This window comes from Myotis brandtii, unplaced genomic scaffold (assembly GCF_000412655.1).
Source record: "Myotis brandtii unplaced genomic scaffold, ASM41265v1 scaffold144, whole genome shotgun sequence".
Taxonomy (NCBI): domain Eukaryota; kingdom Metazoa; phylum Chordata; class Mammalia; order Chiroptera; family Vespertilionidae; genus Myotis; species Myotis brandtii.
Window position 1 is genome coordinate 958,864 of NW_005355159.1, and position 18,100 is coordinate 976,963.

At 56.1% G+C, this 18,100-nt stretch overlaps 1 protein-coding gene across 1 annotated transcript; it reads left to right on the top strand.

Annotated features, from left to right (window-relative positions):
• Positions 1-293: 293 nt before the first annotated feature.
• RBPMS2 (RNA binding protein with multiple splicing 2) lies at positions 294-15,480 on the top strand. The gene is made up of 8 exons (XM_014535454.1): positions 294-323; positions 3,573-3,650; positions 4,135-4,173; positions 5,045-5,107; positions 5,439-5,589; positions 6,063-6,214; positions 14,047-14,116; positions 14,369-15,480. Exons 1-7 carry the CDS (start codon positions 309-311, stop codon positions 14,107-14,109), a joined length of 561 nt encoding a protein of 186 aa, XP_014390940.1. The 5' UTR covers positions 294-308; the 3' UTR covers positions 14,110-14,116; positions 14,369-15,480.
• The last annotated feature ends 2,620 nt before the right edge of the window (positions 15,481-18,100 follow it).

Consider the following 18,100-nt stretch of genomic DNA (forward strand, 5'->3'; position numbering starts at 1 on the left):
CAGACCCGACCCCGCCTCACTAAGCACTTATAAGTAAAAGGCTTGGGTGAGGTGAACATGCAATTTGTTGAGCCTCCCAAGTGCCAGGCATGGAGTGAGGCGAACTGTTCATCCTGGAGGTAGGTGGTATCCGTGTTGTACAGATAAACAGCTTCGGGGGCAGGAGGCATCTTCCCCGAGCCAAGCCTTAAGCTGGGGTGCAAACAGCGGCCTAACTGAAGCCTGTTGTCTTCGCCATTTATGGCATTACTCTGCCACGCTGGGCCACATCTCTCGGGCTGGGAGTTCCTTTGGAAGGACCGAGGCGCATGGAGACAGTGCAGGTGCTGAGGCCTGGCTCTGGGAACTTTGGAGGGTAGGAAAGTTTTGAGACGTGGCTCCCTTCTGTGGGGTTTTAGAGTCCAGGATAAACTCAGACAGGTGGAAACGATGTGAGGCAGGGGGTTCTGAGAGCCCCGTAGGACTTCAGAGGAAGGGAGGGGAAGTGAGGAAGTAGAGGGATGTGAGGGGTGGGTGCTCTTCAGTCACGGAACTGGGGAGGGGTGGCCCTAGAGGCAGCACGGGCAGCTGCCTTTGGAGCGCATGGAGCTTGCCGGGGACCCGGAGGAGATGGGCGGTGGCAGGACCAGAGGGAGTTGAAGCCGAAAGGCAGAGGCGTGGGCTCTGGAACCTCTTCTCCTCTCAGCGTGGGGCTGAGCTCATGCCCCCTCGACCTTGCTTCGCCAGTTTCTTCTGCCTACTGCTCCAGCTTTGCTGTCATCCTAAACGAGTCCCCAAGGAAGGGCTTCCGAATGGATGTGGCAATACTTTACCTACATGAGGCTAACAAGGCCACCCCCGTGCCACTCCATCTGTCCCCACAGCCGGACGGATTGCTGGTGGCACGAAGACTGAGTCAGGGTGCCTGGGTGAACTAAGCTGCATGAGGTCCTTTGGGCCTCAGTTTCCCTGCCTGCACAGAGGTAGTCAGGGATCCCGTCGTCTGCTGGGGTGACTAAGATCAAGTAAGAACCTGAGAGAATAGTCAGGCCAGGCTTCCTGTGACCTAACCTCCCAGACTTGGATATCCCAGCAAAGGGTCTGTGGCCTGGCAGACAGGGACCCGCCACCACGCCCGTAACTGCCTTGGCCTCCTTTTGTTTCTGAGAGGTGGTCAGGGACAGGACGGGAGCGATACTGTGGCCTTGTGAACACTTCAGAACCTGAATGATGGAAACCAGAAGAAAAAGGCTGGAAACATCCGGCCCAGAGGGAAGGCTGGAAACCAGGATCTGAGCTGGGAAGGAGGGAAAGATCCCTCCTCCTCCCCTCCCCCACCCAGCAGGAAGCTTGGTGCTGAGAACTTGCTATTTAAGGGGGCCTCTGGGGAGGTCTGGCCAGAAAGGAGCCATTTGAGGAAGGGTTTAAAATTAGCCGGGGTGAAATGGGTGGCCCCTGGGGAGAACGGAGGCAGAGGTTTCTGTGGGGTGGCTCTGGTTCTGCATCTTTGACCCAAACCAAGTCCCCTCCATCCCAGGGAGGGGGAGAAGCAGGGCCCTGGCTGGGTGCTCAAGTCCTGGCACCCAGAAGCAAGCATCACCTCTATCTGCCCAGGTGGGCCCCAGGTCTGCTGCCTTTAAAGAAAAGCTGGTGACCCGAGCAGGTCACCCTCCTGGGTTACAGGGAGGTTAAAGGCCCTCCCACCAAAGGGCAGCGTATAGAGGAGGGTGCCCTCCGGAGACCACCCTGGAGCCTCTGCTGTCCAGTTTCTCCCAGGTGCTTCTGGGAGCAGGGCAGCACTTGAGCACTGTGTAGACGGGGACACAGCTGCGGGCTGTGACGTGTACAGAACCTTCCCCCCAGGCCTGGGAGCGGAGGCATATCTGGTTAGGGAAAGGCATGACTGAAAGGAACAATATGCTCTAAATGGCAAGGGTATGCTTCTTGGCAAAAAAACTCATGTGAGTGAAGAAACGTGTCCTTACCCATTTGTTATCAGGCATGGCCTGGGGCTGGTGACACTGGCTACCAGCAGCTATCCATGCTGGTTTCCGTAGTCACTCCTGGCTCTGTTGTTGAGGATGTGCGTGTGCGTGTGCGTGTGCGTGCGTGTGCGTGTGTGTGTGTGTGTGTTGTAACTTTGCCACTTTGCCTGGCTGTCCCAGGTTCCTGATTCAATCCATTGTCTATAACAAGGCTGTTGGCTGGGTCCCACAGGCTATCATGCCGTTCAGGAAGTTGGGTTTGGCTGGAGTCACAGGATAGAAATCTGGTGTCTAGACCTGGCTTCACCACCAACTTGTCACCATGGTGAGGGCAAGCCTTGTAAACTCACAGCATTATCTGCCTCATTTGAAGCTGGCAAGATCCTACTCATTCTTCAAAACCCAGCATAATTGTTCCATCCCTGACTCCTAACCCCCGGTCTCTGATTCAGTAAACATTTAGTACCAGCACCATAGTAGGAGCTGGACATAGAGGTGATAAAACAACACATTCCTGCCATTAAAGAGCTTACATCGCATCAGGAGCAGTGCCCAGGGGATGGATGTGTCAGTGGTGGGCCCTCTGTTGAAGTCATCCCAGGGTGTACGAGAAAACAACACATCCCTGCCATTAAAGAGCTTACATCTAGCATCAGGAGCAGTGCCCAGGGGATGGATGTGACAGTGGTGGGCCCTCTGTTGAAGTCATCCCAGGGTGTAGCATAGGACTTAGGTTCCATTTACATCTTTGTCTCTCCCCTGGACCAGACGGAACCTCTCAACCTGGGTCTATGGGTATCTGCTACAAAATATATACATTTTAACTTGTGCATTTGTAGGGGGTGGGGGGGTAAGATACATAGTTTGCCTAGGAGGTCAGAGGGGCCCTTGATCTGAAAAGGGATCCGTGATCTGTGTGCTTATTAAATAGGGCATTCTCTTCTTGCAGCTGTTCGACAGCAGACAGTCTTGCACAAAGGTGCTCAGCAGGTGCTTGTTGAGTGACACCTGCAGGAAGAACCTAGAGAAAGAAAAGTGTACAGGAAGGCCTTTGAAAAGTTAAATGCTTGTGCCCTGGCTGGTGGCTCAATGGTTAGAGCATCTGCTCACACACTGACGGGTCTCGGCTTTGATTCCTGGTCAAGGGCACATACCTGATTGTAGGTGTGATACCTGGCCCCAGTCAGGGTATCACCTCTCTCTCTCACACACATTTCTATTCTCTCCATTTCCTTCACTCCTTCTCTTCCCCCACTCCCTTCCACTCTCTCTAAAAATTAGCCCTAGCCATTTGGCTCAGTGGATAGAGCATAGGCCTACGGACTGAAGGGTCCCAGGTTCGATTCCAGTCAAGGGCACATGCCTGGGTTGCAGGCTCGATCCCCAGTGGGGGGTATGCAGGAGGCAGCCAATCAATGATTCTCATCATTAAAAATCAATGGGAAAAATATTCATGGGGGAGGATTAACAACAATAACAGAAAGTTAAATGCTAGGAACCTCTGAGTATTCATTTGTCTCAGGAAATACCAAATTCCTTCCTAAACTCTGGGAGGATTCTAGTTCCTTCTAGAAGGAAGGGCCATCATTCCTGTCCTTCTGTCTCCAGGTCCGGACACTGTTCGTCAGTGGCCTCCCTGTGGACATTAAACCCAGAGAACTCTACCTGCTCTTCAGGCCGTTCAAGGTGAGTGTGGGCCCAGCCACCCACGGGCAGAGGCTAGGATAGAGGCGAAGCGTCAGGAATGAATCGCTGACCTGGGCAGAGTCTCAGAAACTGTGATCACAGACCTGTCGATTCACATGTTGCTTTCTGTTGATCACTTAGCCCTTCCCAGCCTCTGCTTCCTCATCTGTAAAGTGGGGACATGGAGAATCTCCATAGGTTTTGCTGTAGAAGTAATCTTTGAGATTCAGTGTAGCCTTTTCAGTTTGCAGAGGAGAAAACCTAACGAGGGAAGATCTGTGCGTCTGGATTACGAGCTAGTGGGGCAAATGGGAATTTATGCGTGAAGCGATGGCTACTACCACCGGTGCCCACCATGTGCTACTCCGTGTGGTGCAGGATGCAGAATGGAGGGCGCCCAACAATGGTAGAGGGTGGAGTGGGTGGCTGGGACAGCACAGCAGTGGCTCTGACCTTCCCTGTTAATGACTGCCTCTCTCTGCAGGGGTATGAAGGGTCCCTGATCAAGCTCACCTCGAGACAGGTAATTTCTCTGCAAGGTTTTTCTTCCTCCCAGCCCATCCCAACTGCTGAGCTTGGGATGAAGTCTGTGCCTTTCACTCTGTTATGAGGGAGCTGAGACCTGCTCCCTGTTCCTGTTTCTGTCCTGGACTGACAAAACAGTGGCCTCCACAGACCCCCTCTTCTTACCAGTCAGCTCCTGGTCCTCCCTCTCTGACTCCTGGCTCGAGGCTGAGGGCCACTTGGGGTCTGGACTGAACCTTGGCAAAATGAAGTTGGAGAAGTTTCAACCTGTTCCCCTTGATCGAATCTAGAACTTCCTCGGGCACTTGATATATTGGAGTCCCCTTCCTGGGAAAACATCAGAACTTACTCTTTTTTAAAAATATATAAAATATATATATATATTTTTAAATTGATTTCAGAGGGTAAGGGAGAGGGAGAGAGAGATAGAAACATCAGTGATGAGAGAGGATCAATGATCAGCTGCCTCCTGCACGCCTTACACTGGGGATCGAACCCACAACCTGGGCATGTGCCCTGACAGGAAATCGAACTGTGACCTCCTGTTTTTAGGTCAACGCTCAACCACTGAGCCATGCTGACTGGGCTGGAACTTACTCTTAATTACCTGCATGCATTAAAAAAAAAAATATTGGAAGGGTGATGTTTAGTGCTGTGGGATAAAGCTCTGTTGGCATCATTTCCCACAATGTGGTACCTGGGTTGGAGACTTTTGGTGCAGAGTCTTCTATTGTTCCAACTGAGCTTAGGGTGGAAATGGGCAAGAGTTGCTTTTTATTATTTTGGGTTTTTTGTTGTTTTGTTTTGTTTTTGCGGGGCAGATGGGATGTTGGGAGAGATACAAGGGTGTTCTCTCTTTTTCCTCCTAGCCTGTTGGTTTTGTGATCTTTGACAGCCGGGCAGGAGCAGAAGCAGCCAAGAATGCATTGAATGTGAGTCGATGGCGAACAGGTCTTTCTCTGACCCACAGTCCCCTCGGCGTGGGGTGTCCTTGCTCTGTCTTCTGCAAACCTTCCCCCGCCCCACGCCCAAGGAGAGGGCCCACAGACCTCATTTCCCAGCCGCCCTGGGCCAGAGTCCTTGGCTGTGCTGTCTTGGCCAGACGTCACTACTCACAAGGCTGGAGCAGCATGTCCTCTGTCGTGGCCTCATGTGGGCAAGTCTTTCGGGCAAGATCATTTCTGGGGCCCTTCTGTGCCCACTGCAGTAGACAGTCTGGGTTCTACAGAGTAAAGTCTTTCCCTTCCTTTCCTTCCGATGTAGGGTATTCGCTTTGATCCCGAGAACCCGCAGACCCTGAGGCTAGAGTTTGCCAAAGCCAATACCAAGATGGCCAAGAACAAGCTAATGGCTACACCAAATCCCACCAGCGCTCACCCCGCCCTCGGAGCACACTTCATCGCACGGGACCCCTGTGAGTGGTGCTCAGCTGCAGCCTGCTGCCCTGCACTAGGCCTGGGCTCGGGGCCCCCGCGGGGTTTGTACAGAGAGCAGGCATTGAGGTTCTCACTGGGGGACTGTCCGCCTGCATGCCTCCTTTTCCAGGAGGCTGCTTGCATCCACAGCCACCTCCGTAGGGGTTCCATGCTTCCGTCCTCCCTGCAGCCTTTGTTGGGCCTCGGACAGGCTGAGCCGTCAGACTTCCCTGAAGCCTTCTCTGGTTTCTCTTGGTTGAGATGGGCGGAGGCCCATCTGAGAGCTTCTCAAAGCAGACAAGACGCTCTCCCTGCCAGGCCAAGTTAACGTGGCTTCTTTCTCTGGTCTTGAGGGGTATCTGACCTGATGGGAGCTTCTGCTTCAACCGTAGTGCTGAGTCCCCTTGTCTGCTTGGCATGAGGTGGCAGAGGGGAGTGTTCTGACGACGGGGGCTGTTGTCTCCCTTTGCAGATGACCTGATGGGGACTGCTCTGATCCCCACGTCCCCGGAGGCCTGGGCCCCCTACCCTCTGTACACCACAGAGCTGACCCCGGCTATCTCACACGCTGCGTTCACCTACCCAGCTGCCACTGCTGCTGCCGCCGCCGCCCTGCATGCTCAGGTAAGCTCTCCCCCGGGGGAGAAGCAGGACGGGGAGAGTGAAGGCTCTGAGTTGGCCAGACTTTGTACCTACCTGGCCTCTGGACCACGCATGTCTCTTGGGCTCTGACAGAGTGGGCGGGGGGAGAGGACAAGCCGTGAGGCCACATTGAAGATTCGGGGCAGAGTCCTGCAGACCCAGCTGTGGCTCCACCACCCGCGGCCGGGCACTGCACTCTGTTCGCGGTGACTGAACCGCGATTCAAATCCCAGCCCGAGTGTGGTCTCCGGAACCCGCTGCCCGCCTCTGCCTCCCCCTGTCTTTATGAACTTGAGAAAGCTCTTAGAGATTGCTGTGCCTTGGTTTTTCTAGTTATCTGGAAAAGGAGAATAGTATTGTGTGCCTCAGGTTGTTGTGAGAATTAAATGTCAGTTCACGAGAGGTGCTAGAACTGTACGTGGGACAAACGTCCCGAGTGCTCAGAGAGGGTTCCTGTTTCCATGGAGCCTGGATGCTCTCCCTCCCGAACCTGCGCTGGGGCAGGAGAGAGGACGCGAGCACGTCCAGGAGAGGCAGGGAGGGCTCTCTGCTCAGTGAGGGCCGGGCCAGGTGCTGGAGAGGCAGACAGGCAGGGGGTCAGCTACCAGCCCATTCCTGTGAGGCAGCAACAGGAATGCCAGCTGTGTGGATGGCACTGCCAGGTGGCACAGGAGGGCGGAGGAGCAGTGGCGAGCCCACCTCGGCCTCCCATCAGTGGGAAGAGTGACCTCGCCAGGGCGTGCTGTGCTGTTGAGCAGGCATGAGCAGAGGCTGCAGACTTGCAAGGGCAGCGGAAGGGGATGAGGAGGAAAAGGAAGTGAGAAGCCAGGAAGGCGGAGTTCACAGGAACTGGAAGCTGCAGTGGGAGGAGTCGGTGCGCTGGCCAAGGGCTAAGTTCCTGGTCATCTCCGTCCTCTGGGGGGCTCAGTGACTTCTGGGTTGCCCAGTTCCAGGGTGGAAGGTTCAGGTTCTGGGGCTAGTACCCCAACAAACCCAGCAGGGGCACTCTCCCTGGCCACAGCAACTTTAGATTGTACCGAGGGCAGAAGTGTGGGCAAACTGGGTGCTATTCCCCAGCTGCACAGCACAGACAGCTGGAAAACTGGTTGGGGTTGGAAGGTGGTAAAGATCTTCCCTAGCAGGAGATGTTTGGGTGTTTACCAGGCTCTGTGGTGGGTATAGAGTAGTTAGCAGGGCCCGCTGTACGTCGTCTCTGACCTGGTGCAGTGTGGAAGGCGGGCAGTTGCACACTATTCCGGACACGTGGGGAGTTTAACTGCTGGGGTCCTCACCTCTGATTCCCACTTTGCACCAGTTAGTGACCTGGTCTCTGGCAGGTGGCTTCACCTCTGGGCCTCCGTGTCTTCCTCTGTACAATGAGAGGGTTAGGCCAGAACGGGTGAGAGGTCTGCTCTGAGATGCTAGGCTGTGACAGTGACCAAGCAGAGGTTGGGAGCCAGGGACAGGAGAGGCACCTCTGTCCTTCTTGGGGTGGCCCCCTGGCGGGCTGGGAGTGGTATGCCGCTACCTGCTCCGAGGGTTTTGTGCCCTCCTGTTGTCTTCCTTTCCAGCTTGCTCCCTCCCTCCCTACACCTTGTGGTTGTCCAACTCTAATCCAGCTGCCTCGTCCAAGTCCTGGCTCTCTCTTTTAATACCTGTGTGACCTTGGGCAAGTTACTTAACCTCTCTGTGCCTCAGTTTCTTTTTGGAATGGTGATAATCATACCTACTTTATACGGCTATACAGAGGGAAGACTATAGAAGTACCAGGCATCGTGGCTGGTATTTAATATCATCGTTGTCCAGTTTCCTCACCTGGGTCCTCTCTGAGCCTGGAGGCCTCATGTCTGAGTTCCTGTCTCCTGGGATTCCCAGGGAAGGGTTTGAAGGCTGCCTCAAAGGGTAGTGGCATTTTTGGGGAGGGAGACTAACAAGAGGTTGGTCCAGGCAGTAACTAATTCTCTGGAAAGCCATGTTCTCAATAGTAAAACGTTGTTAGGACCAAATGCAGTAATAGGCATGAAAGCATTTTCCAAGTAGTAGCATTTTTTCTTTTCATTTCCAGAGCCCCCTCCCCGCCCCTTCAGTAGGGCTGCCCCAGAAGTGGAGGTTGAAAATGCCTAAATAGCCCTGGCTGGTTTTGGTTCAGTGGATAGAGCATCGACCTTCGGACTGAAGGGTCCAGGGTTCGATTCTGGTCAAGGGCACATGCTCGGGGTTGTGGGCTCTATCCCCAGTAGGGGGCGTGCAGGAGGCAGCCAATCAATGAGTCTCATCATTGAAAGGAACAGTGGGCTACGAGGCTGTGGTGGGCACAGGGGCGGGTCTCGGCCCATCCTTTGCACCCTTGCCTGGCCCTTCCCTCCGAGACCCCAGTCCCCTGTCTGCCAGCAGCCTTGCAATTGGGGCCGGCGCCAGCAGCGGGTGTGAGTGGCGGCTGCTGCCCCGATCGCCCCTCAGGAGCAGAGGGAGGTGGAGAAGCCCTCAGGGGTGATCGGGGCTGGTAGCGGGTGCGAGCGGGGCTGGCGCAGGCAGTAGGTGTGAGTGGCGGCTCTGGTGCCGGCAGCGGGTGTGAGCAGGGCCATTGCCAACAGTAGATGCGAGAGGCAGCTGCCGGCCCCGATCGCCCTTCAGGAGCAGGGGGAGGTGGAGAAGCCCAGCAGGACCTCAGCGTGTGGAAGCAGAGAATTTTCAGTAACTACCAGAGGTTCACCCTGATGACAGCGACTGGCGCCCCACCTTGTTCCACGCTCTGCTGCCTGCTGCTGCCCGCCATGTTCCCCGCGCACCCCCTGGTGGTCAGCACACATCACAGCAACCGGTTGTTTGGTTGTTGCACCGTTTGGTCTATTTGCATATTAGCCTTTTATTATATAGGATATCTTATACATATATAAACGGCTAATATACTAAGTGTCTGACCAGTCACTATGATGCACACTGACCAACAGGGGGCAGATGCCCAACACAGGAGCTGCCGAGGATTTGGCAGGGGTGGTTCTCGGGTGATGCACCCCGAAACCAGAGAGGATGGAGCAGGATGGAGCCTGATTCCTCCTGGGGCCGCGCAGTTCCACCTTCGGCCATGGGTTATGTTGTTGCTGGCTGCTGTGGGCCCTGAATCTGGTTTACTGCACACTTGCAATTGCGTTCCACACCCTGTACAACAGCAACTTTGCAGAGTGCCCTCTCGCACTCTGGGACCCCTCAGGGGATGTCGGAAAGCCAGTTTCAGCCCAATCCCCGCAGGCCAGGCCGAGGGACCCCACCTGCTGGAGGGACCCCCACTCCCTCCACAGATGCGGGGGAGGGACCACAGGAGGTTGGCTCCAAGGCATGTCTGGCCCATCTCACCCAGGCCCGCCCTGCCGGCCACCTTCTAATTAATTTCCTTTCAATGTGCACGAATCCATGCACCAGGTCACTAGCCCTATAAATCCTATATAATAAAAGGCTAATATGCAAATTGTCCCCTCAACTGGGAGTTTGACCAGGGGGTGGGGCCAGTCGGCCCACTGCCCATGGCCCCTCCTCCGGCCAGCCCCACCCCTGATTGGGGGCAGGGCCAACTGGCCAACCTCTTGCAACCTCTGCCCCCGGCCAGCACGATCGGCCCCGATCAGAGCGGGCCGGCTGGACCCCACCCATGCACAAATTTGTGCACCAGGCCTCTGGTGTATATATAAAAGCCTAAGTGACCATCCAACTGGTAGCTATGATGCACACTGACCACCAGGGGCCAGATGCTCAATGCAGGAGCTGCCGAGCTGCAGTGACTTGGCAGCTGCAGTTCTTGGGTGATGCACCCGGAACCAGAGGAGGGAGCCCGATTCCGGGGTGCGTCTCCCGAGAACCGCCCTCGCAATCAGGACCCCTTGGGGGATGTCGGAGAGCCGGTTTCAGCCCAAACCCCACCAGTGCACGGGGCCTCTAGTATATATATATTTAAAAAGAAAATGCCTAAATAAAGGGATGGACAGTGTTGATCTGAAGAGAATTATTCTGAACCCAGGGGACCAACAAAACTGAGTTTTTCTATGCCTGGGGGGCAAGGAGGTGGCAGCTCAGAGACAAGAGGGGATGAAAAGCAGTTCTTCCTTTACCCAGATGGGCACACCCCAAATGCATGCCCTTTGCCAGTAGCTCAGCCAGAGCCCCAGGGACCAGACCTGCGAGAGGTGCTGGGAGATGGTTCTCCCCCTCTGTCTTGGCACAAGGCCATCTTGCTCAACCTTCTGAGCCCCTTGATAGAATCTCCTCCTTCAAGAGGGTGAGGCATGCAGGAGGTGTGGATGGCAGAGGTCCGCTGGGGTCTGGTACATAAAGACAGTAGCCTAAACGCGGGGGTTCTCCATGTCCCTTGTGTCCCAGAGTCCTCCCAGCCTGGACTTTGCCTTTTTTTATTTCACCTGAGGAAATGGGGGTCTCTCACTGCGGCTCCCCATCCTTAAACTGGCACAGCCATTTACCGACAACCTTAAGGTTGCATGAGCTTCCTTGCCTCTGTTTCCTTATCTGTATAATGGGATGGTGATAGCATCAGCTTCAGAGGGTGTTTATGAGGATTAAATGAGCCCAGTACCTGAAAACTACTTAGAGCAGCACTTGGCACAGGCTAAGGGTTTCATAAGCATTAGCTATTAGAGCTCTGCATTTATGGGGGTGGGGGGAGGCAGGGTTTTGTTTTGTTTTCCCTTTGGCTTATCATCCTGCTCCTAGAAAATCGCTACCTTTGGTCCTTAGACTTGGTAGGTAGTTGGGGGCAAGTGTATATGTAAAGCCACGGATAGGAATCTTTTACAAAAATTACTGTAGACACACTTAATCATTTTAAAACTTAATTATGAGGACATTTTTCTTTCTTTTTCTTTTTTTAAAAATATATTTTATTGATTTCTTACAGAGAGGAAGGGAGAGGGATAGAGAGTTAGAAACATTGATGAGAGAGAAACATCGAACAGCTGCCTCCTGCACACTCCCTACTGGGTATGTGCCTGCAACCAAAATACATGCCCTTGACCAGAATCGAACCTGGGACCCTTGAGTCCGCAGGCCGACGCTCTATCCATCGAGCCAAACCGGTTAGGGCGAGGACATTTTTCCACATCAGTCTATGTAGATCTACATTCTAGATGCCCTGCCAGCCCACCACTGGGTGAGTGTGCCCAGCTCCCTGTGGATGGTAAGCAGGTGTGTACACAATGCTTTGCTGCTGGTAGGCTGTGCGGCAGTGGATGCTCTGTTCACACCTCTCTGGGCACCTGTCCTGTGGTTTCCTTGTCATGAATTCCTGGGGCTGTTACAGGGTCAACGTGTAGACTGGCCAGTCTGGGGTCAGTAAGCCTGGGTGTTATTGTAATTGACCTTCGGGTGAGTGAGGCCCGTATTTGCTGGCTGTTCCTATTTCTTCTGTGGCTTCGCTCCTTTGCCCCTTCCCTTCTGGGCACATCTTCTCAGTCAGTCCCGGGTGAGAGGGAACTGAGTTCCTGCCCCCTTTTGTTTTGCTGCTGGTCCTCTTGGGACCTGGTTCATCGTAGATACCATGGGCCTATCCGTGTGGGTATCTCAGGACCCCAAGTCCCCTGTGAGCAACTAGAGGCCCTGAGAAGGGACCAGCCGCTCACTACCTGAGGTGCTGGCCCTGCGGGGGTAGAGGGGGGTCTTATTCTGAGTTGAGACGGGAAGGAACTGTGCTTTAGAGATTTGTTTTTTTTATTCCTCATCTGATAATATGTTTATTGATTTTAGAGAGAGAGCAAGGGGAAGAAGAGAGAGAGAGAGAGAGAGAGAGAGAGAGAGAGAGAGAGAGAAACATCGATCAGTTGCCCTGTCAGGGGATCAAATCCGCAACCTAGGTCTGTGCCCTGACCAGGAATTGAACCTGTAACCTTTTGGTGTACGGGACAGTGTTCCAACCGACTGAGCCACCGGCCAGGGCTGGACCGTGCTTCCCTAGAGGACCCGGACCGCCGGCCCACGCTATGTGTCTGAGGGAAGCGGAAATGCAGCCACTTGAGAACATTCTGTGCACTTCAGGGGAACGGCTGTCTGGAGCTCAGAAATGGGGTCTTTCCTCTACTTCCTCCCCAAGAAGGCGCTGACTCATCTCGGGCCAGGGGGAAAGTGCTGCTTCGGAGGCAGGAATTCCAGCACTTGTGGAGAGTGGGGCCGGATGAGGCGGCTCTGAGGGAGTCTGGCGCAGCTGCAGGAGGCCTCGGCTTCCCCAGTGGTGCAGAGGGCGAGGCCTCCAGAGTCCCTCCCACTCCCATCCGATGTCCTCCCCGCCCCCAGCCCTGCAGGGCACTCAGCTCCAGGCACTTCCTTGCTGGGGGCTGCTCCGGGGTCAGGAGAGTTCCCTGAGCTGGGCCACAGGCTCTCCAGCAGCAGCGGAGCTGGTTTCCTCGCCCTCCTTGTGGCCTGAGCTCTGGTGTCCAGCGGGCCTCCTGCTGAGAGGGCATCTGTGGCTCCGCAAAGGGGAGGAGAGGCTTCCTCCCACTCAGCTGTCAGCGGGGAAGGCAGGGAACCGCTTCCAGATGTTCAGAAGGCAGGAAAGAAGGTCCGGGCCTCTGCCTGGACAGCTCAAAGGCGAGAAGCGCCTCCTGACCTTTCTGTGTGGTGCGGGGCTGACTCAAGGCAGTTCTCGAAGCCTGGGGTCAGCTGTGCCCTGGTGACGGCAGTGCCACAGGCTTGGAGCCCAGAGAGGAGCCTGGCATCGGTCAGGTGACTAAGACTTTATGCTATATGCCACACCTGGCATTGGAGGGGGCACAGGAGCAAGTTCTCAGGAAGCTTCCTGCAGCCCCAAATGGCCTGGAGGGTCCCAGGGGCCTGGTGGGTAACTGGTCTGACTGGTGCAGCTGCAGGGACTTGTCCATGAGCCCAGCTGCTCCTGTCTCTGCGTCGGCTCCTGTGCCATCCCTTCCTTTCCTTAGGGGACCCTGGGCTCCGTCTGGGTAATCTCTCCCCTCCCCCAGGCAGCCCTGGGCCAGGCTGGGGCAGACGTGCTGCCTTGTAACTGGGGCAAGTGGCCTTCCCTGCAGTGTTGGCTTGGCCCCTAAGACAGCTTACCATCCAGACGACCAACCCATGGGGAAGGGGGTGCATATCGTTTCCAGACCCATCTCTGGGGATCCTGCTTCGGGGCTACTGTGCTGTGGGACCTTCTGCAAAGTGCCAGGGTTTCCGTAGCTGCCACTTGAGGGTTTAGCTGGCAGGTTACAAACCTCGAGACTCAGGAGGGTAATGATGGAGGGACGGAGAGGTGGAGATGGGGAGGATGTAGCAGTGGGGTCTCGCCCATGGCTTCCTTACAGATCACACAAGGCTCGGAGGCCACACCAGCTTTGCTTTCTCGTGGGTAGTCCTCTCATTCTGTCTCCCTGATGCTCATGGCTGCCTGTGACAGCCATCTCTAGCCGACAGCTGGGTGAGGACACTGAGATGCAAAACTGTATTGTGGTTTAGTCTCCTGTTAGGAATTCTGCCCCCTCCCAGGAAAGGGTGAAGGGCAGACTGTTAGCACCTGGGCCCCCTGCCTCCACCAGGCCCAACCTGGCACGTTCCCGTCCGGTCTAGTGGAGTGTAAATCACCATAACCATTCTCTCATTTGGCCTTCACCCTGCAGAGGAGGCAGGTCAGGGGCTCTCTCCCATTTTCAGGATGGAGACACTGAGGCCTAGAGGTGAGTACCTGGCCCGACACCTGCCAGTGGTGACAGAACCAGGACTCTAACGGCACAGAAGGCCGAGCTTACGGGGCTCCCCATCCGGGGAAGGGGTGCACGGCTAGCTCCTGATGTCGGCTTCTCTTGCAGGTGCGCTGGTACCCTTCCTCTGATACCACCCAGCAAGGATGGAAATACCGTCAGTTCTGTTAGTTTCTCAGTAAGTGCTGGCCCCGAGGTCCGGGATGCATGTCCCAGACCCGGGCTTCCCCTCACTGAATCCGAGAGCCAGGTGATGCGAGGCCTTCACCTGAGCGTGTGCACCGGGCACTCCGGCTGGTTCTCCCCCTTCTCCTCCCACCCTGTCACCCACCCGCCCCATCTGTCTTGCAGACTTGGCCCAGTGGGAAGGCCAGGGTTCAGCTCCAGTCCCGCCCCTCTGCTCATGGCCCCCTCTCTCCCCTCCCTCCAGGTCTTGTTACCACAGCTTGACGCTCCCGCCCCCCGCTGGGGAGGAAGCTGCCGCTTGCCCGCAGCTTCCACTGTCCCCGGGCGGCCTGTGGAGAGCTGCTGCTTTCCTCCAAAGACTGTGAATTTTAAGCCTGACTCAGTGGACTGCTTCCTGTTCCCTTCTCTCCTCTCCCTCAGCCCTGTCCTGCCCAGAGCCCTTCTCCAAGGCCTCAGGGGAGGATTCTGGGACACCCAGACCCGGTTCCGAGGCCGCCCTGGGACCGAGCGAGGCCCGACCTCCCGTCCAAACTTGCTTTTGTAGCTTCACCTCAGAGGAACAAGGCGTTTGGTTTTGCATGTTTTCTGGCATGAATTAAGACACTTACACTTGTGTATATGTGAGTGTACAGTTTGTTCTCACACTGTGTCACCATAGCAACAGGTCCTGGCCTTTAATGGTTCATCATTCCTGGTCTCTCTCTCCACACCCCTCCCCTACACCCACCCTGCTTCGGTGAGGCCGCGCCCTGCCACCAGTTCCACTGCCCCACACACTTCCCGGCTGAACAGCAACGACCACCCGACAGAGTGTTTCCTTTTTCATTTCAAATCGGGGTCCTCCGCTCCCTCCTCAGATGGGCCAGCAGCTGTTCAGAGCATCCCTTCTCTGCCCATTTTGCTCACCTCTCCACAGCGCACCCCACCCCTGCCACTGCTCCTCATTCTTTCCAAACTACGAAACCAACCAAAAAGTGAAAGTATTTTTGTACCCTGTGTAACAAAATATTTATGCATCATAAAGGATTTTTCATGTGTGTGTGCAATTAATTATTGAAGAGACCTTGTTCGCCCTGTCAGATAAGTTTAATGTTTAGTTTGAGGCATGAAGAAGAAAGGGTTTCCATTCTCCAGCCATGAACTTTCGTGTCAGGCGTTAGTTTAAGAAAAATGAAGGGAGAATTGTGCAATTTTTTTGTTTTGTGAGCACATCAGTGCTTTGCCTTTGGCCGCAGCTGTGGCTGTCTTGCCGTTTTCAGACTTAGGAGACGAGGTGGCTGTTGTAATTGCTGATCCTGTGAGAATGTGAAACTGGATGATATATGAAATGCAAAATAAAAAAATCATCCAAAGTCACTGCTCTCTGACCTTTGCTTCCGCGGGATGTAGACTGCTGTTGGGAGGGCATAACAAGAGGACAAGGCTGAGAGTTCAGGGGGAGGAAGTGAAGTGGGTCCCGGCCTGAGAGCTCTCGTAGCCCCTCCCTCCTTCCCTCTTTTGTGTAACTGAAGTCTGTAGGGGAAGTGACTTGCCAAGGGCCATACATGGGATTGGGGGTGGGGCTGTCAGCTTACCTGTGTTTAAATTTTTTTAAAAAATATGTTTTTAGTGATTTTAGAGAGAGAGGAAGGGAGAAGAAGGGAGATAGAAACATCTGTGAGAGAGGAACATCATCCATTGGCTGCTTCCTGCCCACCCCCTACTGGGGATGGAGCCTGCAACCCGGCATGTGCCCTGACTGGGGCGGGTGACCTCTTGTTGCCTGGGAGGATGCCCAGCCAGCTGAGCCACACCAGCGGGGCACCACCTGTGTTTAATTCATTCCCTTCACTTTCCGAGTTCTGAGGATAGAACCGGAGAGTCCGTACACCCACAGGAAGCCCGCAGTGGGAACCTTCATTTTCCCCAGGTGCTGTGACCCATCGGTGGCCCTCCGTGCCCTGTGTGACTTTCAGGCCCCTGGAGAGAAGGACTGGTTTGGGGGTTGGCCTCCTCTGTGCAGCGTCCTTGGCGCAGGTCTACTGAGGCTGTTGGGGAGAGAACCGGGGAGGGTGGCGCAGAAATGGTTAAGCTCCCCCGCCCCGCTGGGCCCGGCTGCAGCTCCCAGATGCCTTAGCTGAGGTGCAGCTGCAGCCAGAGCACATGGGTGTGAAGGTCAGGGGACCCGTGTGGGGTCGACCCTGGGCTGCCCTGGGCCCAGTCAGGATGCCCCCAGCTGCTCCTTCCCCTGGGTGACTCGGGCCTCAGTTTCCTCTGTGATGTGGCCTGAAACCCTTTCCAGCTCCTGGAGGGTCGGGGCACGACCTGACCTGGTGGCTTTGCTGGTTCCCTTTTCTCTGTGTCCCTCTCCACGCCCTTCACTGCTTGACTCAGACGCTGTGCCTGGAGGGAGGGAGAGCAGGAGAGGCCCTGGCACGTCCCCACCTGCACCTTGTGTGACTCGGGTGTCCCTCCCACTCCCCACATCCCCCTCTGAATCCCGGGCCGGCACTGGCACCGTGGGTCTGTTCTGCTGCTGACTGTTCTGCTGTGAAAGGCCCAGGCAGACATTGGCTGCCCCCGCCGGTACCTGCATGTGAAGAGGGGGCACAGCACCTCGGTGCCATGAGGGAGGAGGAGCCTGGCCCGTAGGGAACTGGGCGTCAAGTGGTGGGTTACCTGGACCTGAGGGAGGCCCTGGGAGGGCAGAGCTGGTGGCTTCGTTCAGCCAGCAAGAGGAGGGGTGTTGATCCTTTCCTGTCTGCACCCTCACTTGATGCTACACTTGGATCAGCTGGGCACTTGCCAAGCGGGCGAGGCCTTGCCCGCCTGCAGCCCCTCCTCGCCATGGTGGGGAAGCTGCTCCGAGCCCACAGCCCCCACCCAGGGCCAGGGCGGTAACTGACCTACTTTAGCTGTCGGGAACCACTGGGTCTTCCCAGGCGGTGAATTATTCAGCTGGGTGCCTGGGCTGTGAGGGGCTAGGAGAGCTGCTCTATAATTTAAAGCCCCCCCTCCCCCAGCTTCCCTGGGGGGCCTCCTTCACGCTTTGCTGAGCAGGCCTCAGGCCTGGGGCTGAGAGGAGGAGCTGGGAAGGGGAGGGAGGCCCCCAGGCCACCCCAGAGGGGGCTTTCCAGCTGAAGGGGCCTTTTCCGGATGAGGCCTCCGCAGAAGGGCCGTGGTCGACAGTCACGTTAGGACTGAACTGTGGGGTTGATGAGCCTCAGATGGTTAAAGGGCTTCCCAGCAAGGGGGGAGGCTGAGGTCAGGAGCAGCCAGGCTCCGGCTCCCCATCCTGTCCCTGCCCCTTCCAGAAGCACCTTTTACTCTCCAGGCGTGTTCAGTCCTGACCTGCAGGTGCGAGGCCTCTTTCTGGGAGGATTTCAGGCATCTGGGAAGACCAGGCTCTTCTGCTCAGAGGTCCCTTCCCAGCAGCACTGAAGGGCAGGGGAGCCCATCTCCACAGGTGCACAGCCCCCACCTCACGCACACACGCACACGCGCACACACGCACACACGTGCATGCACGCACACATGCACACACGTGCACGCACGCACAAGGCTGGGGCTGAGTGGCTGCTTGTCGAGGCGCTGGGCGCCCGGGCTGCTCCTGGTCCCTGGCCTGAAGCTGCCCCACCTGCTGGGGCAGGGCGGACACTGGGCTGCCTGGCCAGTCTTTTGGGGGCGTGACTTTCACCTTGGAGCCTTCACAGCGAGCAGGTTTCCAGGCCCGCCTTGCGCCGTGCGAACCTCCAGGCTGTGTGGCCGACGCCAGGCTCTCCTGGCAGCCAGTGCACGGTGAAGGCTTGGCTCCACGGGGACTGGAGGTCTCCGGAGGGACCAGGCTCTCTTGTCCCCCCACCTCCCCCCGCCCTGCCTGTCGTGACTCCAGCCCTCCGTCAGAATGTAAGTATCCCTCAGAGTAGGATTAGAGAATGTGCCAGAAGGGACCCTGGGTGGGAGAGGTAACAATGCGGGGGGAGGAGGGAGCCCCGCA